Source organism: Platalea leucorodia (assembly GCF_965183815.1).
Source record: "Platalea leucorodia genome assembly, chromosome: 4".
Lineage (NCBI taxonomy): Eukaryota > Metazoa > Chordata > Aves > Pelecaniformes > Threskiornithidae > Platalea > Platalea leucorodia.
This window is the reverse complement of record NC_138826.1, coordinates 37,000,242-37,027,943: the sequence shown is the minus strand read 5'-3', so window position 1 is coordinate 37,027,943 and position 27,702 is coordinate 37,000,242. Positions and strand designations below refer to the sequence as shown.

The following is a 27,702-nucleotide window of genomic DNA, read 5'->3' as shown; positions in this document are numbered from 1 at the left end:
GCTTGCGGGCCGGGCCGTGGAGCTGAGGCGGGACGAGCCGTGGGCGGCAGAGGACCCGCTCATGGCGGAGAGGTAGCGGCCGGCGTGGGGGAGAAGAATAAGTGGGCGGAGACGGCCGCGAGCGCGGGGGGTTTGAAATTTAAAGAAAGTTGAAAACTTCCCCCGGCCTCGCGCTCCTCTCTGCCTCTCTCGGTCCCGCCGGCTCCGGGCGCGGGAAGGCGGAGAGGAGTCCTGAGGGCCGCCGGAGCGGGGACGGGGCGGCACAGGCCTTCCTCGGGGGTGGGGGAGAGGTGGGGAGCCCTCGGGACCGCCTGGAATAGGCGGTGAGAGGAACCCGCCGCTGCTTAGCCACTAACTGGTATTTGCGGTGGGCGGGGTGCGGGCGCCTGGTGTGAGCTCTGTCCTTGCCTGCGCCCTGCAACTCTGGCAGGCATCCTTCGGTGTCAGGAGAGTAGCTGGCCTGAGCGCTCTGTCTGAAGTTTTGGCCGTGGGCCAAATGAAAACTGAACGTTGAATATCAGTTTTCTAATTATCTTTATGTTGAGGTTAAGGGGGGGGGGGAGTTAGTTATCTGTGTTTAATGTACTTTGGTGATTGTGGGAATTCTTATGTGCCTTACAGTATTCAAAGAGATACAAGCTTTCTCACAAGCACAGTGTTGCAGTACAGTTATAGTTAACTTCTAAATGGATACAAATATATGGACACCAAAAGGAAGCACTAGCTGCAATGAATAGCAACTTACTTAATGTTTATGTCTCCTTCCTTATGTCCTGTATGTCCAAATGCTTGTTTTTCATCCCTATGATCCAAAGAGACAATGTGGAGACATTACCAGAGAGAAGATTTCCTACACTCTACCTGTATAGAACTAAAAAACCCACACTAAACGTATATAAAAATTGACAAGGGTTAAAGTTGGGTTTATACTTGAGGCTTTCCCACTTCTTGTATATGGGTTGGCTGTTTTCTTTTCAAATAGTGTTGTGTCTTTGTGATGAATTGTTACTTCAGTTTTCAGAAGAAAGTGACTGACTCCCCGGACACAATACTTAAGAATGGGTTGAACAACAGATACCGTGTGTTGGAAGTCAGCGTAATACAGAGAAACGGGAGTGACCCTGAGAAACACTTGACAATTACAGCATCTCAGTCACTGGAAGATACAGAACTGTGCATTCTTAGGAATGGCTGGTAATCCATACAGAAATGTAGATGTCTGGAAAGAGGATGAAATATTGGACTATTAAGTCACTTTTCTTTGTGTTGTGTTTGAGATGAGTTTTAATCTCTTAAGTGATAAGAAATCCTGAAACAACCTTTATCTAATGTAATATTGTCAGTATATTAGTGTAATGGATATTCATCTTGAGAGAACTCGTGTCATGTAAATTGTGTTGAGTGGATGTTGCTGCCTTAAAGTTTTAATTTGTTTTTGAACTAATAAACAGCAAGACAGTAAGCTCTAAGCAGGGTATTTTGTTTAAGTGTTGTCTTGCCACAATTAGAAGTGTTCTTCTAAATGATGTACCCTTATTGTACATGTAAATGTACAAAGCTATGTCTGTAAAACATGAGGTTTTATACAGTCTGTTAAAATCACCTTAGCTTGAGCTCTACTGCAAAAGTTTTTTTCAAGCGTGAATCAGTGAGGATTCTAATTTAGGTGTTTGTGCATTGTGTGGAATGTTATGGAAGACTAGCTTAGTCTTAGTGCATGCTATTTGGTGCTGCTTTTCAGTTTCCGTGCAAGCCTGAAAGATGGGAGAAAAGAAGTCTAAGGCTCCATTTCTTGGAGGAGCAAGTATAAAAGATCTTGAACCCTGACAGTTTATAAAATATCTTTAGATTTTTCTGAGTTTCTGAAACAAGTAGAAATGTTAAGTGCAAAGGTAGATCTCATGTAATGACAAAGTGTAGTATGCCAGTATAAAACATAATGATACTAAAATGGCTTAATACATGGATCTGGAATGACTTGAAAGTCAACAGGATTTCCCTACATGCAGGCTGTCCTGACACACGATCCAGTACTCAAAATTATGGAAGTTTTGTCAGTAAAAAATCTTTTATTCATTCTCAAAATTTACATAGATCAACTTAAAAAAGAATCACAATAACCTCCTGTTTCGAAGTATGTTGAATCTGATATATGAATGTATAATTTCTAATATGTGGTGTCCTTATCTTGCAAATGGTATTTCAAATGTATTGCGTTATAGGGAGTCTGTTCCGGTTGTTCCAGGAGACATCATTCATTTAGAAGGGGAGTGTAGCTCCGGTACCTGGATAATAAATGAACAGTCTGGATACCTAGTTCTTTACCCAGATCTGCTGCTTTCTGGCACTACGATATCAAATAGTATTCGATGTATGAGACGAGCAGTGCTGAACGAAAGGTTTAGGGTAAGTGTTAATTCTAGAGCATCAAGCATATCAATGGGTTACTCTTTCACTGAGACTAGTGGTTTGGCTCTATTAAAACTGGCTGAGATGCTGTATTGCAAAATGTCGTTATTGGCTATTCATAATGTTTACAACACAGAATAATTTAGAATGGAAACTGGCTGTCTCTGGCTGAGCTTCTTGTGGTTTTCTTGAGAATTTTGGCTAAAATAATCCTATATTCTTAATATAATGAATGGGGCAAAGAAATGGTCTTCCCACTTAAAATTCTGGCAACTTTTTTGATAATCTCTTGCCACATTTTGTGTGGATATGAATCTTCTGAGGGATGTGCCTCTTTTTGGCCATATGAAAACATAACCACACTTGGCCAAGTTAAAAGCCTCTGAAAAAGGAGCCCATTCAGTTAAGACTCTTTCTAAATACCCTATGAGAAGCAGGCTTTAGTTCAAGATCAAGCTGGAATATATGTGTGCTGTAATCGGGGTTTGTGTGTGCTAACTCTGGAATCTGAATCTAGCTGTTGGAACTTGGAAAGAGGAAAGGTTTCTTGTGGTAGAGTCCTTGCTGATATGTGGATTCAGCTGAGGAAAACTTATAGACATGGTGGAAGTATAAATCCAAGTGGGCAAGGGAACTGGAATGGAGTGGTGTAAACAGCCACTGGGGGCCTATGACTGAAACAAGAAATTTAAGTACAGGATGAGACAGTGTCAGGCCTTCATTAAAGGAGTAAGAGGAATAAGCTAATAATTTGGGAGTCCTGAGTCCAGGATAACACCACCCTCCACTTGTGAGTGGAAGCCACAAGTGCCAGATCTGTACAAGATACCCGTAAGTACTTAAAAAACATACTGATTAGATTTCCAGTTGTTTGGTGGTGGCTCATGAGAGGTCATAACTTACTACCACTTTCAATTCTTATGAGTCTACAGAGCGCAGTCCTGCTGATGGTTAGATGGGTTTCTGAGCCATTCTGGTGATACTTGGAATAATTTAGTGAGAGTTAGTAAAACACAGTAAACTCCTTACTGCAAAAAATAGTATCTGTAAGATTGTAAAGGTAAGTATTTGCATTAGGAAATACTGCTGTTAATACTGCCCACAGGCAAAACATGCTCAAAATTCATTTTAATCTTGTGCCTTTGTTTCTCACTTGTCAATCACATAGGGATTGTATCCTAACATTATCAGGGTTGGCATAAAGATGAGAGATAAAGCAATAGGAGAGACACATTTCAATTTGGCTGTTTTCACGGTCAGGTTTGAATAGGTTTTAATTAGTGACGTGAAAACTCTAATGATCTTGCAATTAAATAAGTGCAGTCCATGATGTGCAGCAAATAAAAACTGGAAACTTTATAGAAAAGTTTGCATGAAGTGGGCATAAATCATATATATATGTGTTATATAACATCTGTTGCAGGGCTCCGAGTCTGGTTCACGCCAAACCCTCATTGGTACAATTCTTCATGAAATTTTCCAACAAGCGGTAACAAATAACTTGGCACAAGAAAAAGTTGAAGAACTAGCAAATAAAATTGTATATGGACAAAAGTATCTCAAAGAAATGTAAGTAGCATTGCAGGTATCTTTTTATGCTTGGAAGACAGGGTAGGAACATTTGAACTAGCAGATAAATTTCTACTTTAAAAAATGTAGCACCGATATTGGGAGAATATTCTGCCAAATGACCTTGCTTAATGAAACTTGGGTATATTTTAGTAAAGTATTTCCCCGTTTCATAACGTAAACGTCACGTAAAAAACCCTATTATCTAGAATATTATAACTTGTGTGTTGGGCAATGTCTGTATCTGTTAGCTCCAGACGAGTTGGAAGTTAAAATTTTAACAAGATCTGTTACTCTAGTTCTGTTATGAAGGTGGATATTTTAAATTGTGACTGCTAAGATTACTTAAAGGCTTTTGTGTCACTCTGAGCCTCTGTGTTTGAAACTGTTGATTTGTGATTCCTCTTTGCATGTGTAGGCTACTGTTTGTTGGGATTGAAGAGTTTTATATAAAAGTCTGATGGCTGTGGTCATTTGCACTTGTATGAACCTTTTTGTGTAAAACCCACTTGCATTTCTCTGTTGCTGTAGAATAACAACAGTATTTCCAGTGAATGCCAGCACTGAATTATATAATGCCACATGATTAGGTTCTGCTTTCTTGTGTATTTGTAACTGTAGCAACTGGAGAGGATCCTGATTCCTTTCCAATTAAAATGGTCTGAAGCCTGTCAAAATGTATATGAAGAACAAACAGCAAATCAGTGTATTCAGACAAAAAGCAAATGGTCTTTTAAAAATTTTTTTAACTTTTTCAATTTTGCATAAAGCATAGCAATAGCCATTTTTAAATGCATGAGTCTGGTACTCCTTTCTTGCAGTCTGTTAGTTTTGTTTATCGCATCTACCATGCTGGTGCTTTCCTTGTGCTACACTTGTCATTTCAAAAGTGACATCAGAAATGAATATAGTGTAATTCTGTCTCTTGTAATGGATGTTCCGTTACAGTTTTATGAAGTAGTCGAGTTGAACCTTAATGAATCTGTCACTGCCTACAATTTTTAGATGTTTAGTCAAACTTGACAGTTATTTCCATTAATCTTGTTAGTACCAGCCGCAAATCTAATATTTCTGTCTCCTTAATGTGCATGGCTTTATTTTTTAGGTATTACTTAAATCTGAAACAATCAGAAATAATTCAGGAAGTGGAGGAATATTTGCCATCTTTTTTTAAATGGGCAGAAGACTTCATGCACAATCCAGCTAACCAAAATACAATGCAACTAAAACTGTAAGAAGCCAGAATTAAAAGTTTAAAACCGTTCTAAGCTGTATATCTTGTTTGGTTCGCTCTTAATCTTTAGAACAGCACCTTTTATGCAAAACAGTTCAGTGATATGGAGCTAATTCATGGCCTCACTGCCAAAATAGCTACTCTTGAGACTGCATGTTTAGCTGCCATTGTGAGTATTGGGGAAGACATTAAGACTGAGGGTGAACTGATACAGAAATCTTATTGGTCTTAAAATCCTTGTAAACTGTGGTTCAAAGTAGAAATTTTACTAATTAGAAAAGCAAGCATGTGTGATCTACTGGCTAAGCTAGAAGTTACTGTAAATATGTGCAAAACTACAAATCAGAGTGTGAAAGTATTTGTTAATCAAATGTAGTTCTTCACTGGGATAACAGTTTATCAGTGAAACGGTAATTTTACTCAACTGCTGCTGAGCTCTTCTTGTCTATGGCTTCTTGCTGCTAATGGTAATAGCCATAGGGTGTTAAAGTTTCAGCGAAATGCCAGGTCTGAGTAAAATCTGTATGCTGCTTTCCAGTGTATGTCATTAAACTTTTTGAAGAAACAAAATGTTTTAGAGTGTGCTTAGTCAGAAAAGACCAGAACCTATTAAGAACAGTTTAAGATTCTTTTTTAACTATTACATTTAGGTGAATAGCAAAACTACATGACAATGTGCAATTTAAAGTAACTTTCTGATATGCTTCCTCTATTAATGGGAAGATAGTTTGAGTGAGACTTGATGCACTTTAGAAATAAAGTTAGTGCCTAAAGAGTGCCTATAATGCAAAAATATTAAATATTTAATTCCAACACGTTTTAATATTAAGAATTACAGGAAATTGTAACTTCTGGCTTAACTTTCTTCCTAGGTCAAGTGGTGAAAAACCAGATTTCTCTTCTAAGGTAGAGATTGTAGATATCTTGGACATTGAAGAGAGTATCTGGTCTCCCAGGTTTGGGTTGAAGGGAAAGATTGATGTTACAGCCAGGGTGAAAATTCATCGCCAGTCTGGAGTACAGTCTAGGATAATGCCGTTAGAACTCAAGTCTGGCAAGGAATTGAACTCCATAGAGCACAGAAGTCAGGTACAAAACCCAAATGTCTAATTTCACTATTAGTGGTTATGTATACTTTTTTTATTTTATTAGATGACCTCTTTTGTCTTATGAATGTGAAACATGTTGTAGGTAGTATAATCTAGATTTATGGATGGCAGATCCTGGCATGCCTAAAGCTGCTGATGTAAAATGAAAGTGAACTGAGGAGTGAGAAGTATATACATTTACTACTTTCAAACACATTTATAGTTTTTTTTTTTTTATCCTGCAACAGCTGTTCCTTAGTCTCGTCTTACTACATTCAAGTATTAAGTTGAGACAAACTGCTTCAGGAATTAGTGTCGTACGTCTTTCCAGATAGCTGGTCTGATCTAGAGCGAGTAGCCTTGTATAAGCTTTTGTTAAGGAAGATGCCTTTTAATTGAAATCCGTGGTTAGGTGCCTACTACTTATGGCTTCTAGATTGCTTGTGATAGTAATGGCTGCTTAACCATATAAATGACGGAAAAACTAAATACAATGTATTTTGTTTTTAATACATTGTAATAAGTTTATGTATAATGTTTGCAGGTTATTCTGTATACACTGTTGAATTTAGAACGGAGAGTAGATCCTGAAGCTGGATTTCTTCTTTATCTTAAAACTGGTACTATGTACCCTGTTTCTGGAGCTCGCATGGACCGAAGAGGTAAAGTTGTTTCCCTTCCCCAGAAACCATAATTATCTTAATTAAAATGAAACATTTTAGTAATAGTTATAAGGTTTACTCTTGTGAACATATCTGTACTTAGTGATGTATCACTTGTTATAATGTTACTAAGTCCAATAAGCTTATGTTAAAAACTTGATTGTTTTAGTAATACTCCACTAGGGCTTTTCTATATGAATGCACACTTCTTAGCTGACTAAAAAGTTGATGGCTAGTTACTTTTGAGTTGGAAATTATTACAAACAAACCCCAAAACATCAGCTTAGTTTGTTCTTTTCTTGACAGAATTAATGAAGTTAAGAAATCATGTGGCGTTCTACTTAACACACAGTACATATAAATCTGCCGTGGGAAGACAGCAGTCGCAGCTTGCTGCTTTGCCTCCTGTAATTGATGACAGTCAAGCCTGTAAATATTGCTCCCAAATACACAATTGCTGTCTATACAGCAGGTAAAAAAAAAAAATTGACTTGTGTTTTTAAATAAGCTTGAATAATTGTAGCTTTTGATATTGATATTTCATTTTTGTGGTTGACAGTTTCTTATTTCTTTATTGAGGAGTCTTGCACCCCAAAAGAATGTTCCATAGACCCCACTGCAACTTTTATAGTGCAAGTCCCTGATCTCACACAGACTTAATGTGTTTGCTCAGGTACGCTTTCTGCAAGACAAAATCTGAGAAGTCTCAACAAAATACTTGATGACGGTAACAGATTTCTGTTATATCTAAGTTAATAATTACGATTTTAAAACGCTATATTCTTGTAACTCTTTGAAATGGGCAGTCTTTTGAGGCTGAATTATGCCTGGCTCTTTCACTTCGGTTCTATAGGAGATTGTTTCCCTGTAGGGTATCACACAAGTAATGATACATTTATATTACTCTGCTGAAGTGTTATTGCATCTCCTGTTAAAGAGAGGTCATGAGCAAATAGTTGATAAATTTTCACATAAATTTATTGAATTTTTTAAAAACCTGTTTTTCAGTCTTGTCTTTATGCTGCATAAAAACCCAGAAACATAATTGTATACTGGAGAGATCAAATGAGATATGTTAAAGCAGGGGAGCTTTTGGAGTGGTTTTGTGTAAATATAATGCCTGATCGTTTTTAAAATTGTAGGGGTAAAAGTGTATGTTGAGGGAACTAGCTTTGTGGGCCTACATGATATGTTTTTGTAAACTAGTTGTTGTGAAATATTACTTCTCATATTCAGTTGTTGCAGCAGCAGGATTATTACTAACTGGATAGCTATTCACTTCTGAACTAACTTTTTTCTCTTTGGTTGCATTTTTGTATACGTGATTAGGTATAATGTCTATTGATATTTAATTTTGAGATAAATTGACTTGAAGTCTGCCTGTGTATTAACTATTAAATCCCCTTCGCTTAGCTAAATCTCACTATAGTATTCATATGTTACAAAAAAGGAATAAAAGATCAACTATCTGAATGTATAGAGTACTATCCTTGAAATGTCTTTTAATTGGTCTTTGACTAACTTATTGTCCTTAATAATTCCAAAATACAGAAGTGATGTAAAGTTACTAATATGAGATTGTCCATATGAACAAAGGATACAGATTAATCTACCATCACTGAAATAAAGTTAAATCTATCTGCTATGTTACAGTATATATTTAGATTGGCATTACCTACATATAGACTTGCAAGAAAAAAAGGTACAAGTTGACTGTTTACTGTCTTTGGCTCTGCTCCTAGAGCTGTAGAACAAAAGATGGACAGCGTGTCTCTTCCTCCTGCTATGGTACCCATCATTGAAAGAGAGACCCAGCACCTGAAACCCTCCCACTTAGAGTATTTCAGCCTCTGGTATCTAATGTTAACCTTGGAGCTGCAAAGTGGAGAGGGTAAAAAGGGATATAAAAATATATGGATGATACCTTCTTCGGAAAGGTAAGATGCAATTTCTAACCTGGTACAAATGATGCTTCCTTCAGTAACTGGAAATGAAGCATTGTCGACTTGCGTTTTCAATATAAGTAAAACTGTTTTCTAGTGCTTGCAGAAATAGTCAAACATGCTACTTGCATAGGTAGGTTTTTTGTGAGATGTGACCTAATAGAGACATTAGCCTACTAGATTTATTGATTTTGTATTTGCAATACAATGTTTGGCTTTTTGTTGTTGTTAAGTCACACGTAGGAAGCAGCAAGCTGCAGTCTCAGTCTCCAGAAACAAAAGTGGTATAATCCTGTTTCATTTGTGTCTCTGGGGGCTGAGGCTGGGTGCTGACTGTGAGCCCAGCTCGTTGCGCTGATTTCCTGAGGGTTTACTGGACAAGCAAAGATGAGTTTTGGACGATACCTCGAGGTGTGGCTATGAATGTGGATAAAAGGAGACTAAAGGCTCTTGCTGGCTGAAGTAGTGTGTTATTGTACGTCACCTAGTCCAGCAGCTGTGGAAAAAACAATTGGCGGTTTGTAGGCCTGTTTCAAGGCACCTGTAGAAGTGAAATGTTAGCTGAGTTGTTTTACGTGAAACAAGCAGCTCCATAAGTGAATGTGGAACATCTTACTGAAGTGGATCCATACGTTTCACTATTAGTTTTTTGACAGGAAATTATAGGTAACTATAGCCTAAATATCCGAGTCTGTTCTCGGAACACGTACAAGGGTTCTACATATTTTTACAATCCTTTTCTGGTCAAAGGGGCTATTGTAAAGTGACTGTTTAATCTTCCTGGTTCTTGTTGTGTGTTTGGGTTGTTTTGGGGAATTTTTTTTGGTTTTATGTTTTGGTTTTGGTGGCTAGTTGTGGGTGGTGTGGTTTTCTTACTTGTGTTTTTTTTAATATTTCTTTTACTGAGAGGATCTTAATATTAAAATATACTTCTTTTTCTAATATCTTCACAGAGAGAAGGCTGGAGATTGTATTGGAAACATGATCAGAATTGATCAAGTGCAGGAAATTTCCGAGGGACAGTATCTACATTTTTTCCAACGTAAAAATGGTGCCATACCTGGAACAAACCTATTGGCTGGTGATAGAGTGGTTGTGAGTGGAGAAGAAAATGGTTTACTTGGTTTGGCTACTGGCTATGTTAGAGAAGTCAGTGTGACAAAAGTCTCCTGTTTGTTGGGCAGGTAATAAACAAAAGTAAAAATATCTGTTTGAAGACACTATGATACTGGCGTCAGGAAGGGTACTTCTAGGTGTCCAGAAAGCTCTGATATGGTCTGACTTTTCTTGCTGGGCTTGGGGAATTACCCTTTGGAAATTTTTGTATGTTGATTGAAAATGTCAGTACTTTGTCAGTGTATATGCCTGGCTATTTAAGTAGGTTGTTTAAAAGTATGCTTGCAAACTCCATTTACTTATGCCTCCAACACGAGACTATATGGATACTGTGATTACTATGTTAATAGTAACTTTCATTATTCAGACAATATTGCCTTTAAATTGGGTTCTGATCATGTTTTATTTAGATCAGTTAGTGTGTTTCTTCTAGCTATTGCTTCACTCTGGGATCTCTAGGAGGTATCACTTAACACTTAGTAATAAGGCTTTAATCATCAGCATACTGCTTGTAAACAGAATTATTTTGTCATGTTATTGTCATCCTTCAGGAATTTGTCAAAGCTCCCCAAGAACACTCTATTTAGGTTGGATCACGAAGAAGGAGATTTTGGTATAGGAGTCCCCTTTGAAAACCTTTCTAAATTGATGAAAGATTCCCCAGTCAGGTATGGAAAATCAAATTAATTTCACACTTCCAATATTTTCAGGTAAAGTTTCTTAACTGGTAACTCTTGATTTTTTGTTCTTTTTATCCACAGTGAAAGGCTCCGCAACTTGATAATTGACTTCCAGAAACCACATTTTATTCAGCATTTGAGCTCTGTCCTTCCTCCAGAAGCAAAGGAAACTGTTGCAAATATTTTAAAGGGTACAAAGTGGTTTCCCCAAAAATCTTCTGTTTAGTAGTACATCTCTAGCCAAAGCATTTATCACACTAAATATAAGGGTATTTTCCTACTTTGGGGTCTAGTGATAGTTTTTTGGCTTAAAAATTAAAAACAAGTTCTTACCTTGCATGTCTTCCTGTGATTAAATTAGTCATAAACTAGTTGGAAGACATGGCCAGATACTTGATTAGAACTTTATTTTACTGTTATTAGTTGCTGCAGCTTGCAGTTTCAAACAAAGTGCCATCTGACTACTTCTCTAACTCTTCAAAAGGAAGGAACAGGGAGCGGGGAAGGCTCTTGGGATAGAGGAAGCAGGCTTTGGGGGAGTGGAAGGAGATGGGCTTTTGTGTAAACATTCATTTGTATAATCACTCTTGCTGACTGTTGGCTAATCTGTAGTGTGGGATGCTTTGTGGCACACTTGTTTAAAAAAAATTTGTTTAGGTATTTGGCAGTGTCTCATTCGGTGAAAATACTTCATTGTTCTCTGACAGTTGTCTATGAAAACAGAAATCTAACGGAATTCTCTTAAAGCAAGTAGAACCTTTTATAAAAACTCAGTCTGAAAACTGAAAGATGTGCCTTGTTGCTTTGAGGACTAATTCAAATAAGAATTTTGCCCAGCTTTCTGGAAAACTGCTGACAGGATAGAAAATGAGAGGAAGGCATTTATTCTGAAACTCAAGAATGACTGATTAGAAGTACTGGAAGACAGGGAGAACAGTGTCTTCCCGTACTTGCAAGCCATATATTTTCTTTACAGAAAAGCACTGATAAACCTAGATGTTTCCTTTTTTTTTTTTTTTTTTTTTTTTTTTTTTGGCTTGAGCTTTGCCTAGTCCAAATAGCTGGAACACACTGCCTGTTTGCGTCAGACTGGGGAAAAACAGCTCTGATGCAACGTTTCTTCGAATCAAGATGATGCCATATGTGCAGATCATTTCCCTTTGCTGTGAGCCCTGTGTTTGAACATGAAAGTGGGTATGATCAAATAGAAATGCCCATACAAGATATCATATGGAGGTAGTCATTTAGGATATTAGAAAAGAAGTCACAAAAGGTCTAAGAATAAACATGTCTTCAGTGATTTATTTCTAGGACTGTAGTGCAGACCCTGTACGACTTGTCTGTGTATTACGTTTAGTATCATCACTTCATTAGAATCTACAGACTTACTCTGCTCAATTCTTTTCTTTAAGGGCTTTAGTGGAGGATGAAACTATACTTTTGTTTTATTAACTGTAGCAATTATTACAATGATTATGAAGTATCGACATTTAATTTTCATTTTTCTTCTGTAAAGGTCTGAATAAGCCGCAGAAACAGGCAATGAAACAAGTACTACTTTCAAAAGACTACACGCTTATTGTGGGTATGCCTGGAACAGGAAAAACTACTACAATATGTGCTCTAGTAAGATCACGTACCTTGATGTTGAAATTCTTTTTGTGAGATTTAGAGGAGAGCATTAAACAAACTGTGTATAAAGCATACTCTCCAAGATTAATTGTCATGACTTAGTCTACTGGTATCTACATAATTTCAAAGAAGAAAACACATTTCTTTTTACTTAAGAACTTATATTTGGTAGAACTAAAAATGTATTTTGTGGAGTAGGATTCTATTTTGCTTGTGTGGGAATATATGTGGGAGGGAGGAGACTGAAGTGTGATATTTAATCACTTCTGTGACACTATAATTTTAAAATTCTTTGGGCCCAAATGTCAGCAACTCCTCAAATCCTAAGTTACAGCTCAAAAAAAGGACTTATTGGGGAAGCCAGTAACTTGTCCATTGCAAATTGTATAAACCCACAGTGCTGAAGCTATGTGCAGCCTGGTAACCATCTCCTCTAGTTGGTGGTTCTCTTTCCCCAGGAACGGACTGTAGGAGCATACTGGATTCAGGCTGTGGGCCCAGTGAATTTTTCTTGAAATAGCAGCATCATCTCACTTCCAGTTGTCATCAGCTCATGGGGAAAGGGGAGGCTGGAGAGCAAACAGCTGCTGCTATTATCAGATCAGCTCATTCTACTGGATCTGTTGTGGCTAAATTGTCACAGAGAACAGCATTTGTGGGAATGGGCTGCATGACTTGTTCTTACAGTGAGGATCTTCAGAGTGCAGTTCTTTCTTTTCAGTGCAGTTTGCGAGTATGCATGGATGTTCTTAGCTCTTGCTGTTTGCAGCATGCATAGCAAGCCTGCTGTTTACGATAACCATTGTGTCTGTTGCCCATATTGCTTTGACAGTAGCTAACTGGCAGATCTGGCCAGAAAGACTGATATAAATGAAGACATACTTGTTAATGGCTTCCTCTGAAACTTCTTGGGTGGTTTTTTTTTTGTTTTGTTTTTTTACCCAGTCAAACATGGGATTGCTGATTCTTGTATGTAAACTAATATTTTTTTTTTTCTTTTCTTTCCCTTTGCCACTCGTTAGGTGAGAATTCTTTCTGCTTGTGGCTTCAGTGTTCTTCTGACTAGTTTTACACACACTGCTGTAGACAATATCCTGCTAAAGCTAGCCAAATTCAAAGTTGGTTTCTTGCGCTTGGGGCGAGCTCAGAAAGTTCATCCAGATATACGGAAATATACAGAAGAAGAAATTTGCAGGTCCAAATCAATTAAATCTGTAACGGATTTGGAAGAGGTCTACAACAGTCAGGTGAGAAAAGTGTTTTTGCTGGCCCTGCAAAATATTAAGGATAATTACAACTAGTATTCTGGTTCTTCAGATGCTGCAGAGAAGGAACTTATCCCAGGGGTGTGTTACTCATGTGAGAAATCTGAGCTGAAAAAGATACTTAATTTCTGCATCACTTCAATTTCTCTACAGCCAATAATGACCAATATTAACAGTCTGAAAGCTGAAAATAATTTTTTATGTCTACATAAAATAACTAATTATTATAAGTAAAATTTCCAAAGACTCCAGTGCTTTTATCTGAGATATTGTGTTGGATTGTTTACTTATATATCCTCTCCCAAAGTGCTCTCTCCTAAAGTGTGGTTCCTTGACAAACTTATCTGTTAAGAGGGCGGTGATTAACTGCTGTGACCTCCTCTGTCTTTACTTACATATTGTTCCTGTCTGTCCCTTTTTCCCTCCCACTTGTGCTAGTTGTACCATTTGTACAGTCAGGGGATGGGGAAGGGGAAGGGTGGCGTGCTGTGGAGCTGATCTGGTCAAACACTAATTTCCGATTGAAAGATTAGTGCTGCCTGTGTGAATGTGAATGCGAAGGGCTGTAATGGGATCTGGGTAAAGTCAGTGGCAGCTTTAAATTAAATTCGTTGAAAGAATGAAGCTTCATGGTAGTTGGAGTAAATGCCAGCATTGCAAAAGCCACCATTTAGTTTTTGTTGATGGATGTTGCAGGGAAATGATTGAAGTCACGAGGGAAGTGACTTAACGTTTTGTATTTCAGTCATTTTAGATTGCAGTGGAAGCACAGAGGTGGGAAGAACTGTGCTGCTCTTTTATCTTTTTGGAATTAAAAAACCGAACCAAAACACATAATTTTCTAAGGTAGTCATTTCAGCACACTCCATGAATTGTATATGCATAGAACCTGATGTCACTCTGAGCACATTGCAGGAGCGAGTTATTTGCTACAGTTTGTTCTAAAGCTGTTTTTTGTTCGTCATTTGGAGTCGATGCAAGAGTATGTGAGGCCAGTACGTACGCAAGGTGTGCTGGTCTGATTTCAAGGATTAATAATTTGATTTATTTTATCTTACATTTTAGTTTAGTTTAATGGGAAGGATTATTTTTTCTCTTAATCTGAAAAATGTAGTGCTAAAAGATATAAGATGTATCTTATCCTTAAAGCATGTCTCAATTTTCAGCCAGTGGTAGCAACGTCTTGCATGGGAGTAAATCACCCCATCTTCGTTCAGAAGCAATTTGATTTCTGTATAGTTGATGAAGCTTCCCAAATAAGCCAGCTCATCTGTCTGGGCCCACTATTCTGCTCCAAAAGGTTTGTGCTGGTAGGGGATCATCAACAGCTGCCTCCGCTTGTACTGAACGCAGAAGCAAGGTAAGATAAAAAGTTGCTGGACAATTATTAGTAACACGAGTTCTGGGAAGGCTCTTGCAATATTTTGCCTGACACGTTTTTGTATTTTTTTGTTTGTTTTGTAACAGAGATCTTGGCATGAGTGAAAGCTTATTTAAAAGGCTGGAACAAAACCAAAATGCTGTTGTCCAATTAACTGTGCAATACAGAATGAATAGGTATTTGAAACTTTTATTTATTACATTGAGTTTTTTAATGTGGGATTGAAACCACAAATTTGACGCCTTTTCTTGTTTTTTAAATCTTCAGTAAGATTATGTCACTGAGTAACATGTTAGTGTATGAAGGCAAACTGGAATGTGGCTCAGAGAAGGTGTCAAATGCCACTGTTAACTTGCCCAACCTAAAAAAACTGAAACTGGATCTTGCAGATGCTTCAAAAACATGGTTGAAAGAAGTACTTGATCCAGACACACCTGTGTGTTTTCTGAACACAGAGAAGGTAAAGTTCATTATGTTCTCCTTTCAAAATCGTATTTTTGATGCACGTTCTCAATACAGTCAACACGTGAAACTTCAGCTTAAGGTAAAATATGTAACTTTAAAAAATGGTTTTCTAGTTATGTGTAAAATGTGCAACATGCAAAAATCTTGTCAGTATAGCTGATCAGTTGGGCTGGTACAGCTACTGTTGGAAGCATTGCATCTGAGAGCAGCTGAAAAGTTTAATTCAGATAATAATTCAGACAATATTGAATGTACTATAGACTTTGTTCTCATGTACAGAATGTAGCTCAAAGCGTGTAGCCATATTGGATGCCCTTGCAACCAGAGAATGACCTCATTTCCAGCAGCTGAGCATCAGTGGTGTCGAAGCTGTGTGCTGGTGGCAGGAATAAGTGTAATTCTCCATTGAATTTTGCAGAGGTTCTATACACTGAAGTGTGAGGGAGGAGTAAGTTGGTTTAGGTGTGCCCTTTCACAGAGACTCAAATTTTTGCCAGAAAAATAAAACTCTAGAACGGGTAAGAATTATGCAGAGAAACTGACTTCTAGGCAAAATGGAGACATTTAAAAGCACGTGGAAAAAGATTAATAAATTAGTACATATTTGTGGTCTGTAGTACTTGCTGTCACTGTAGTTAGTGACTGGATTATGAAGATTTGAGTCTATCTTCCTCTCTAACAGGTTTTATGGTGATTCCTGTTAATACTATGTTTTGCTAATAGTTGTATTGATTGGTGATCTTTTATGCTGACCCTGGAAAGAACTCCCCAATCTTCCTGTGCTCTCCAGGACATTCTACAGGATTCATTTTTTTTATGACTATTCTGATAGAATCTCTTCAATGATCTAAAAAGAAACACAGTGTTTACTTTAGTGACTTAGGCATTCTTATAAGTTTCCCTAAACTAAACAGGGGGACCTTTTCCAGGAGTGCCTCCCCAGCCGCTGTCCCTTTCATAGAAAAGCAGACAACTGGTCCCAGGGAAAAGGTGTGTTCCAATAGGAAGCTGGCTGATCCACTGCTGATCTATTAATCAGACCAAAATTGGTAATGTGAAAGTCAGAGTTTCTGTTCCATTTTATTTTTTTTTCTTCCCTAGAAAGCCCATTTCAAGTAGGAGACAGCTGTTCTGTTTGTAGAACCAGGAGGAAAGTTTCACTTTCCAAAATACTCTTGGGTTTGTTGAGACATTAGGCTATAATATCCTATCTCTTTTTGGACTTCTGTCAAAACTCCATGTATTGTGGTAGTCATAAAGGGGGGAAAAAAGTCAAAAAAAGAAAAAACCCAAACAACCCAAATCCCCCTACCATAAACAAAAAGAGCATTTATTTTGTTTTCTTTGACTTTACAGTGTTTTTTTTCCCTGTATATTGTTGTTCGTAGTGTAACCAAGAAAACCTTCTGAAGAAACATATTTGAGGGGATACAAAAGGGGAGAAAGGAGAAGAAAAAATATGACACCACCAGGAAGCTTGCATTTATTATGCTTACTTTTTAAAAAAAGAAAAAAGCCGCTATTGTTTTCTGTTTAATAATGTGACATGTTTGTGACAGTAATTGCAAATGTTTGTTCCTTTTCTGCCACACCCTGTGTCAGTCTGCACTTCCTCTGGCAGCTTGGGGTCTGAATGTTGAAAAAATTATATCCTTGATTTAATGCCAGTCTTCTAAGTAATTCTAGGCTGAAGTTGTTTTTGTTGGGTTTTTTGGTGTACTATGTGAACATAAATATAAATGTAAGCATGTGTTGTTATAAGTATGACCTACCTTTTAGAACTTTTTTTTCCCCTAAAATAGTTTTTTTATATAGTTTTTGGCTACGTTAATGCTAGTATGGATAGAAACCAATTGTTGATTAAAATAGTGCAAAAAAAACCCCAACAGCACAGCTATAACAGTATAGTTCTTAATTCAGTTGTGATATGACAGGTCGTAACAACAGTTAGACTGAGTGCATGATGGCAGTATAAAAACAAGTTAGTTTACAGTAAGTATTAAGCTGTGTAGCTGTTGAGAGACAAGCTATGGAGAAACTGCTGTTTCGGAAAAGGCAACGGAATCTTCTAATAGGAAGGAATATTTTTCTGCTTCTGTAATCTACGCAACATACTGAAAACCTACTATGTCATGTAAAAGAAGCTTAGGGGGTATGTTGCAGAAAAATAGGATTCTTGCTGAAGTATGTAGTACCCTACTTAAGCAATGGAATACAGACTACTATTTTTTTGCATGTGCCTGGGATCCTAAAAGAACCTTGTGGATGCAGCAGCCTACTATTAGATATATACGTATGTGCTGCCTGGAGAAGACCGCTATGTAGAGATGCAGCAGTACCACATATGGGTTTTATGGGTTTGTCAATCTCTTAGATTATTTTATTTTTTTTGTTCATTTGCAGTGTTTTAGCGTGCTAGGCATTGAACATAGATTACCCTTGATGAGCTATGCAGTCAGTTGAACTTCTGCATTTGTGAAGCTTTTGATGCATATTGTACACACAGATTCTGTACATGTACAGTGGTACTGCTGCAGTAAGCCAATGCCACTTACCTGGCATACTCTTACAAATCTTAACTATGTATTACTTTACCCACATGTTAAACATTATAGCGATCTCCAAATTCAGCCATTCAGATGATACTGGGGCGGTTTGGAGAAGTAAAACCAGTTGTAACAGGACTCTGAGAGTGTTGCTTTAAGTCAGACTATACCACCTCCTGTGTTAAATGGCAATGCTGTCATAAAAACTTAGAAGGACAACTGAACAAAGTGGCATCTAAGAAAACAAAGTTGATGTATGTCAGTAGCATCAGAGGCAAATAGTGAAATGGGTAAAGTAGTAAATGGCAGTAAATGAGTAAGGTAGTAAATGGAATTCAGAGCCAGAAAGCAGTTGGATGCTCAGTTTTAGACATTTTAAATAAAGAGGTTTGTTACTTGACTCCAGAGGTTTAGCTGCATGCCAGTTGACTAGAAGGGACACATCAGGAACACATTCATTGCTAAAGATACTACTTAAACTTTAGAGAAGGCAAGAGCTAAGTACAGAGAATAAATTATAAAACTGTGATACCAAAATGACAAGAGTTTACATTCTAAGCTTGTTCCTGGCTTTCTGGTCTCATTCATACATGATGCAGGAAAAGGGAGTTAATAGTTAAGAAATGGTAAATTCAGTGAATACTTTTTTTTTTAATTTGGAAGTTAAATTGAATACTACTATTTTGGATAGTTCTTCCAGTAGTTTTGAATGTAGGCTTTCAAACATCTTTTAAAAAAAAAAAAATTCCTTTCTGCCATGGAAATGGGGAAAATTCACTGTAAACGTTCTTGTATGGAAAGCCTTAAAGCAAAAGTGCCATGTAAAATGTAGTTTACTCTCTTACCTTATCTGGCTGGGAAATTTTTTTTTTTTAATATGATATATATCGTGTGAACTGTGAAGTCGGCTGATAGAGCTTTGGCAGTCTCTTAAGGTGACTTGCTAGTACTAGAAGCTCATTTCAGCAGATCATTCCAATTTGTTTTGCAAATACAGTATTCTGCAGTTACGGTATAGGCTCTTACACTCTGTACAATTTAGCATTTAGCCTTATTTTTTCTTAAAACTGTTGCTACAAACATATCTATGATATGGTGAGTTAGGGATCAGAATATAGTATGCCACTGTAGACAATAAAAGTCATTATTTTCTGTTTATATTTTTAAAGGTCCCAGCACCAGAACGTGCAGAAAAAGGTGGTGTAAGTAATGTGACAGAAGCCAAACTAGTACTTTTCCTCACATCGTTATTTATTAAGGTATCTTTTACTTTATTACATTGTTTGGAAGTACAGCTTTATAATTATTAATTTTTATATTGCTATAGTAATGGCAACTATCTGTATTGGGTTATTCTTTGAGGGATAACCTTAAGGATAAATTGGAGGTTGGCTACATGTCGGTATAGGGGGCAGCTTGAGGTCTGCATTCAGTTCCCTGTCCCTTGCCTGGTTGGATTTGGGATGCAAAAAAAGCTGGATGCCAAATTCTTTTGAGAGATGAGGACTTTCTTGTGAGGGAGAGGAGAGGATTTTTCTTTCTTCCTTATTCCATCCAGTCAACTTCCGGAGCAGTACTGAGCATCCCAAGCTCACCGCAGTGATAGTGTTTTGGTTTTTTTTCCTTCTGTTTCTTCTTCATTCAGGCTGGCTGCAAGCCTTCAGACATTGGCATTATATCACCATACAGACATCAATTAAAAACAATCACTGATTTCATCGCAAAATTGAAGGAGAACAGAGTGGAAGTCAACACAGTAGACAAATACCAAGGAAGAGACAAAAGTATCATAATGGTATCTTTTGTTAGGAACAGTAATGATGAAAATGTAAGTTGGTCATATAACTATTGAAACTGACTGAAACAAAGTTTAAACCACTCATTTTCAAAATGTATCTATCTATATTAAAATCTGAAATTTAAGTAGGAAAAATTAAAATGAATTACACTTATTTATCAGCTTGGTGCCCTCCTGAAGGACTGGCGACGTCTTAATGTTGCTATCACAAGAGCCAAGCACAAACTAATCATGGTGGGCTGTGTTCCATCCCTGTGCCGCTATCCTCCTTTAGAGAAGCTACTCCGCCACTTGCAGTCTGAGGCAATGATATCCTTTTTCTCCACCCTGTTTTGTGAAAGGGGAAAGGTAAGATTGACTTACTGGATTTGAGATAAGGATGGGAAGGTCTTTGATTATTTAGGTTATACTTTTAACACTGATTGGCAACACAGAACAAAATGTGCTAGTTAAATATGCCAAAAATATACTTGATATCAAGCTAATAGATGGATTTAGGACCTTCACTGTTCTCAAAAGTAGAGAAAGTCCATGCTGATTTGCAAGTCAACTTTGACATAATTTTTTAATTTTGAGGCCAAAATTTTTAATGTTTAATGCTTTTGCATTTTTTTTCTGTGATCATCCTAGTTTCTTGGCATCTTAATGTCAGTGTGATTGTTTTCCTCAGAAGTACCATGCATTTAAACACATCTGGTGAGAGAACGGTTAATGAATAACGTTGGAATGGAAAATGGTGTAACTTTCAGATGACTTGTTAATTTTTTTCTTTGGCATTGGACAGAGTTTGATCTAGATATGGCTGTTTCCATCTCCTATTTAAATAGGAAAGGCCTTGCTAGTTGCTTTCATGGCAAACACCAACACATATTCAAACAAGTTTTGTGTTTTTGTGAAAGCGATCTGTTATCAAAATGCTTGAGAACTACTTCCTTAACTTGCTACATCCTCAATCTTCCAGCAGGGGCTCATGAAAGCATCCATAAGTGTAATGTTTTATGATTGTGAAGACGGAGAGTTTTACGGGCATTTGTGTATTTTCTTCTGGTGCTGCTGAATGTAAATAACTGGTTAGTGGGGTATGAGCGCTGATGTGCACTGGTTAATCTGAACGAAGTCAGAACAAAAACCACGTTAAATTATTTTAAAGGTTTTCTTTCGGTAAGATAACAATACACATGTCTGTCTTTAAGCTGATTAAGTTGGTCATTTTAGTACAGGTGTACTTGTAACAAACCAGAAGTATGAAGTGTTATGTTCCTTCAGGTACTGGATAGTTACGTCAATATTCACTTTTATCTTGATAAGCAGTTATCTGCATAAGTGAATGGGAAACACTTGAGGCGGAGGCAGGGGCTAAACCAATGCTGCATTGACTCAGTTTTCTGGTCTCAGTTTGGTTTTAAAGACTTTAAAATGTAGTTTACAGACAGTAATTCCATTTATTAGAATTCCTAATTAAGATGCTGTGTTGTGCTGTTTGGAAAAAAGTAGGAAAAAATTCTTCTTCAAAGCTTCACGTTCTTCTTTAAAGTGTACTTCTGATTTTTTAAATACTGAAGTCTTTGATATTTATATACATAATGTAATTAATCTCTCTTCATATGAAGATCTCTTGATGATTTTTCTAATCCCTTGATTTTGCATACATCTGGGAGAAATGTGATGTTGATTCACTTAATTCCCTTTTATGAACCAACGTATTCAGCAGATAAAACTGTTGAAGTGAAATGCTGCCCAGTTGAAGATCATAAAATGAAACCAGAGTTTTACTATATGATCTGTAGTCTTTTCTTCAAAAAAAATTCCCAAGGAACAAAACTAGAGATGCAGCTCAATGAGTAAGACGTTTACATGCTCAGGTTCTATTTTTTGTAAAGATAATAGCATATGTACAATACAAAATATCCTTTACTTGACAGATCTGTTTTTTTAGTTTCTTTATACTACCTCATACTCTAGACTATGACTGAGAAGTTTCTTTTCAAGATTGCTTGTGGAAACATTTTTTTTTTTTTTGACTCTTCAAAATCATTAGTATTTGTTTGCTCTTGGATCAGTATCAAGTAGTTGTGTACACATAGTTGCAGACAAACTTCTAGATGTTAAATGTGGGCACTTTCACTCTTTTTTTTTAAACTGCTCCCTAACTTTTTGTAATGTTTGAGATAATAAAAATTTGATGTTGGTTTTGTTATAGTTGTTTATACTTTGTTAATACTTTGCTTTATATAATACAAATATTTTGAACAGTACAAAAATAATTTGGGTAGTTGACAGGATATCCTATTTTTCAGGTGAAAATACATGCTTCATCAACTGTGTGTGTGTGTGTGCTCTGGGTCTTTCAAAAGAAAAAATAGGGTAAAATATACTCTTATTACGGTAGTGATTTCAGAATAACGTCCTTGTATAGAAAAGTTTTCTATGTTTAGGATCTATGTGTACAAAAGTCTTAAGATTTTAGCTTATCTATTTTCTTACACCAAATTATGCTTATCCAGGAAATTATCTGCATGCTATTAAAAAGTTAATAAATAAATTATAATCAGTAATAAATTGCTATCCCTCCACAAAGTTGCATGAGAAACAGCCACAAGAACAATCCCTTATTTCCTTATCTACTTCTGAAATACGCCTTTTCTTCTTGTTGCATGGTAAAAATTGAACTGAGCAGAGATCTACAGATTAAACAATGTTTTGAATAGTAGTCTCAAACAAAATTGAGATGCGATTCTCTAAACCACTCTTGCATTCTAATGAATATGTATCTCTCAAAGGAATATCTCCTAAAAGTAAAAAGCATGACTTTTTCTGTTTGGGGCCTTTAAAACAGCTTTCTAATGCAGAAAGAGTCATTGATACTGCTGGAAAATCCACAGACACAGGGTGAGCACGGGCTTCGTGCATTAGGTGTTGCTGGGATTCTTTAAAAAAAAAAAAAAAGGGGGGGGGGAGGGGAGAAGAAAGAAAGGTAAATTGTTTTATGCCAGACTAGTAGGATCAGAGCCTGACTATTAGGACTGTTCAATGTTTAAATGTATAGGTTCCTTTTTTCTTTCAAGAGGTGGGAATCATGGATGTAAGAAGCGGCCCTGTCACCATGAGCTGTGTTCTACCCCTGTGCTGCTCCTGTCCTTCGGTCGTCTTTCCTTGCAGGTGTGGCAATGATATCCTTTTTCTCCACGGCTGTTTTGTGTGTACTCTCTGAAGTTGGGCGAGGTGGAACACATCTTCTTGTCCTACCGCTTGCTGGTTAACCTTCCTTAAGAAGGGGGGAGGCAAGAGCGTGATTTAGAATAATTACTAAAGCAAAGCAAAGGGTAGCGCTTAGGGTGCAGTAAGCATAAACCAAGATCCTGACTGTATGCTAAAAATACTTGGTGTTAAACACCTCAGACTGCTGTGGCTGCAGTGGTTTTTGGTTTTTCTGGTAAGATTCAAATTTTTTTTTTTTCCAAATTAAAAATCAAAAACTTGTAATTGAGTTATCTGTGTTTTTTGAAAATACCAACTCTTATTCCCAGCACACTGTTTTTTAAGGTACTGAATTCAGAGCTTTTCCTAGGTGTTTGAATTTAAGAATAAATAGTATATATTTCTGACACACGCTATCCAGCTTTAGAGAACTATGATTTGGAATAAAAGTCAGGGCAGCGTGATGCCCTCCACGCTCAGGGAAAGGGATATAAGCCCTGTAGGTAAAAACCCCCGCTGTCGGGATGCGGGTTATCGCGATAGGAAGGAAACCGCCGCCCATCCCGGCAGGGCCGCAGCGGCCGGGCGGGGCCCGGGCCGGGGGCGGGTCCTCCCGCCGTCGGGGGCGCCGTTGGGCGCGGGCGGAGGGGCCGGGCCCACGCAGCGGCGGGGCGGGAGGAGCCGCAGGGCCCGCAGGGAGCGGCTGAGGCGGCGGCTCCTCCTCTCCAGCCATGGGTGAGCGGCGGCTGCGGCGCCCGGGGAGCGGGGCCGGGCTGCGCGGGGCGCGCCGGGGCCAGCGGCGGGGAGAAGGGGGCCTGCGGCGGCCGCCGACCCTCAGCCGCCGCGGGTAACAGCTGCGAGCCGCGCTGCGGCGGCGCCCGCACAGGCAGAAAATGTCCGCTGCGGTTGGAGCGGGGCGGGGGACGGCCCGCGGCCTCGGGGGGCGGTGGCGGGGGCGGCCCGGCCTCGGGGGCGGCCTCCGGCCCCGCGGTCTGTCAGCCGGTGCGGGGGCTCGGGCGCTGGCGGGTCTCCCTCCCTCCCAGTGGGCGGGCGGGCGGTGCGGCCGGCGCTGAGGGGAACGCGGTGGGGCGCCGGGGGGCCGCGCTGTGGGAGGGCCGGGGGGCTCGGGCCGGCCAGCACGCCCGAGTGGAGGGAAACACTCGTTTTCTGCTGTAGCTGTCGGGTGACACAGGGCGACCTTGCTCAGCCTGTAGCCGTAGTGACTACGCGCTTGGTTGTTTTTTGTTGGGTTTTTTTTTTTTTGTTTTTGGCTTTTTTCCCCACAAATAGTGCTTGCAATAAGGGTTTAGCTGCTCATCCAAACTGGGAGAGGAATATTGTCTCCTGGGCCAAGCCTTGCTAGTCAGGCTCTGGTGAGGCTGGCAACATCGGAGCCACCTGCAAATCGTCCCTTCGGGAGCTGCTGCTTTGGGGTGGGAAAAACCCTTCAGGGCCGTTCGTAGCTCATTTTGCTCCATGTATGTACAGTCTACACCATACAGCCTCTGACCAGTAGTTACTAGAAAACGTGCCATGTAAAATTCTAAATCTTGATCTTTTTTTAAGAAGCAGGTGAAGAAAAATAGCTATATGCAGGTAGACCACGCGTTAAAACAGACCTAAAATGCATTTCTGCCTCAGAAGGACCAGGCAAGAGGGCTGACAATTAAAAGGACAGTAGACTTGGACGTCTGTCTGTGGGGAGGATCAGCTCCAAAAGGCAAAATGAGGTCACCTGAAAAAGGAATTTTTAAGATGCCTTTGGGGAAATAGACTTGAATACGTAGTAAGGGAGGGCTATCCACCTGAAGTCTGAATTGACCAAGGCTTTTTCTACAATAACATTCATATTTAGTACTGTCAATAGCAAACCTACTAAAAAAGCAGGAAGTCTGACATGAGCTTTACCAACAGAGACGCTCCTGTTGTTGCAAGCCTCCATCTGTTCCAGACAGGGCTACTGATGCTGCTCTTGGTAGGGTTGGTTCAGTCCCTGGCAGCTGAGCGGGCAGGAGGTCAAGAGACAAACTAGGGAGCTGTGGCTGCTAACTGGGTAAATTTTTGCCAGAGCGCTGTTACTAATTGTTTGCTGTGTCTTCTAACATCTGTTAGTGTTTTGTGTTGAAGTACTGGTAAACTGAGAGACTATAAAAGTAGTTTTTAAGGTTATCCTAGGTACATCATCTCAGTCTTTTTTTTTTTTTTTTTCTAGAAAACTGAGATAGCTTAGGTTGTATGGTAATACAGTAATTTGATATTTGGCAGGCAGTTAGGAATACAGAAGATTAGAAAGTAATTTTCTAAGTTTCTAATATCTAATACCTAAATAACTAAAGCTGTGGTATGCAAGAAATGAGACAAGTCATTTCATTGCTGTTTGAGGAATCGAGAAAATATACATCTGTTATAATGATTCGGGTTTTTTTGGTTTTAAAGTATACAGTTCTTTATGCTTTCTGATGTGCAAAGAAATAAGGTTATACACCAATACTCAAATTTGCAGAGGAAGAGGCTCACGTTTTTTCTCAGACACAAATCTGTATAGATATTTTGACATCTGTGTCTCAATGTCTTAAAAAAAAAAAAATCTGTGTTCTTCGTTTGTTCGTTTTTTACTTCATTTGTTAGATTTAATTGCAGAAGACAGTAAATCATCGACTTTTTTCGCTTCTTTCCAAGTTACTTTGATCATGGTGAATAAACAGAGAATTGGTTTGTCTCTGTTTAAGTTTGGCAAAATAGAGGGTGGCCTGAATGTTTGAACTGCTTCATTACAAATGAAAATAAACTAAGAGTTTCCTGAACACTCTGGTCTCAGTAGCAGGAGCTCTAAGAAGAGGAACCTTGTCCATTCTGTCAGATTAAGATGATTTTAAAAAGCTATGGGTTTTTACTGACTAGATTTAATCCCCAAATGTATTTTTGTAGTGTACATTTTGTAAAGTTTACCAAAAACATAATTTTAAGTTAAAGCAAAACCTTTAGTTCTTAAGCTTTCTTGTGTAGAAAATATTTTGTAGCTGTATGAGAAACTGAAATTTCAGTATGTAATATGAGTATTTTCCTGAAACTGCTCCTGGTTTACTGGCTGAGACAATGTATAGCCTAAGAAGGAAAGCATGCGTTCATGTCACTGTGAAATTAAGACTGCAGCAGAAAGTGATTATATATAAGAAGTATGATGTCTCTTTCTGTAGGCAGACTATAATACACCAAATAGATATTTACATTAATAGGAATGCTGCTTCGATATCATGGTAAGGGCACTCGTTGCTGTTATGCAGCAGAGCTTTTGAGTGCAGCATTGATGCCTGTGTTAATTTGCAGTTACTGACTGCTTCCGAGATGTACTGAGACAACACAGTACCTGAGAACTGACATTTCCAGCCTTGTTTTTTCATTCACCTATTAAAACAATGTAAGATCTGTAAGGGTATTTGTTGGAGTGGATGCTCTTCTATTGCATGGTGGTTTATAGCACTTACTAAATTATTCCTTTGTGTTTATCTAGATTAAGATAAGTTTTTCTTTGAACAAGGCGGCCATGAAACATTTTATTATTTTGCCTCTCTTCTAAAACTTGAACGATAACTCTTTTTTTCTTCATTGTCTTAGCTGTAAAGGACCCTACAGCTGTAGAAAGAGCAAATTTACTGAACATGGCTAAATTGAGTATCAAAGGACTCATTGAATCAGCTTTGAGCTTTGGCCGCACTCTGGATTCTGACTACCCACCTTTGCAGCAGTTCTTTGTTGTCATGGAGCACTGCCTGAAGCATGGCCTTAAAGGTGTGGTAATTGCTCTAGCTGCATATTTCTCATCCCAAACGTGCCATTTTTCTTCCTTCCTTTCTTAAATGAGATAAAATCAAAGTTTGTTATGTTGCGTTAAGAAGTGAAGAAAATACGTAAATCGTCGCCTTTTCTAATTAATAGTGTCATTATTAATACTTTACAACATATATTTCCATATTTTTCAACTTTTTCTTTTGTGTACCATCTGTTGTAAGTGGTCCAGGGATTACTACAACTGCATGTATGTATGTAGCTTGTATTTTTAGCTGGTTATCTGTTTTCTATTGTTTTGTTCTAGCACAGCAATTTTATGTTCACAGTGAAGTAATTCAGAAGATGGCTTTGGATACTGGTGAACTGACCAGTGTTGCAGTTATCTGTTATCTGGAAGTCTAGGCTCAGCGGTTAACCCTTTGGTCACACTAGCTATTTTGACGGAAGCTACTCCAGTAATTTAAATTAATTCAGTTACTTAATTTTTCTTTTCCTAGTAAGAAAATCCTTTCTAAGTTACAATAAAACCATCTGGGGTCCTCTGGAACTTGTGGAGAAACTATATCCAGAAGCTGAGGAAATAGCAGCGAGTGTCAGAGATTTGCCTGGCCTTAAGTAAGTAGTATTGGTAAAATACAGCAAGAAAATAAAGGACCTGATTGACTATCTACAGATGTGTCATGGTTTTACTTGGTGTTAGTCAAACCTTTGAACAGCTAGCACGTGATATTGGGGAGAGCACAGGTGAATCTCGCTAGCTTTTAATGATCTGTACAAAACAGCTAAAAAAGTAGGATTTTTGTGTTCTTTTCGTATGTTCCTGGGAGAAAAGTTTCCTGAATGGTGGTCAAAAACGGTGCAAAAAGGAACGGGTTGTGTATCAAACAGTCTGCAGTCTAGAACTGCAGCAAACGCGCGAGTCTAGTC

The 27,702-nt window shown here is 38.3% G+C and overlaps 2 protein-coding genes across 3 annotated transcripts in view; both read left to right on the top strand.

The window, feature by feature from the left end:
• Nucleotides 1-61: 61 nt before the first annotated feature.
• DNA2 (DNA replication helicase/nuclease 2) lies at nt 62-21,111 on the top strand (the record flags this gene model as incomplete). The annotated part of the gene is made up of 21 exons (XM_082308786.1): nt 62-72; nt 1,015-1,194; nt 2,223-2,406; nt 3,833-3,978; nt 5,084-5,209; nt 6,085-6,301; nt 6,845-6,962; nt 7,269-7,434; nt 8,705-8,899; nt 9,859-10,089; nt 10,573-10,689; nt 10,783-10,892; nt 12,218-12,327; nt 13,356-13,580; nt 14,765-14,958; nt 15,066-15,155; nt 15,247-15,439; nt 19,160-19,249; nt 19,636-19,818; nt 19,951-20,136; nt 21,055-21,111. 21 exons carry the CDS (start codon nt 62-64, stop codon nt 21,109-21,111), a joined length of 3,129 nt encoding a protein of 1,042 aa, XP_082164912.1.
• Nucleotides 21,112-23,663: 2,552 nt separating this feature from the next.
• RUFY2 (RUN and FYVE domain containing 2) overlaps nt 23,664-27,702 on the top strand; it is a 28,611-nt gene continuing 24,572 nt past the window's right edge. For both annotated transcript variants that reach the window (XM_082309956.1, XM_082309957.1), the window contains exons 1-3: nt 23,664-23,721; nt 26,602-26,775; nt 27,273-27,390. In XM_082309956.1, coding sequence (XP_082166082.1) covers nt 23,718-23,721; nt 26,602-26,775; nt 27,273-27,390 — 296 coding nt within the window. In that variant the 5' untranslated portion in view covers nt 23,664-23,717. The remainder of the gene's footprint in view (nt 23,722-26,601; nt 26,776-27,272; nt 27,391-27,702) is intronic.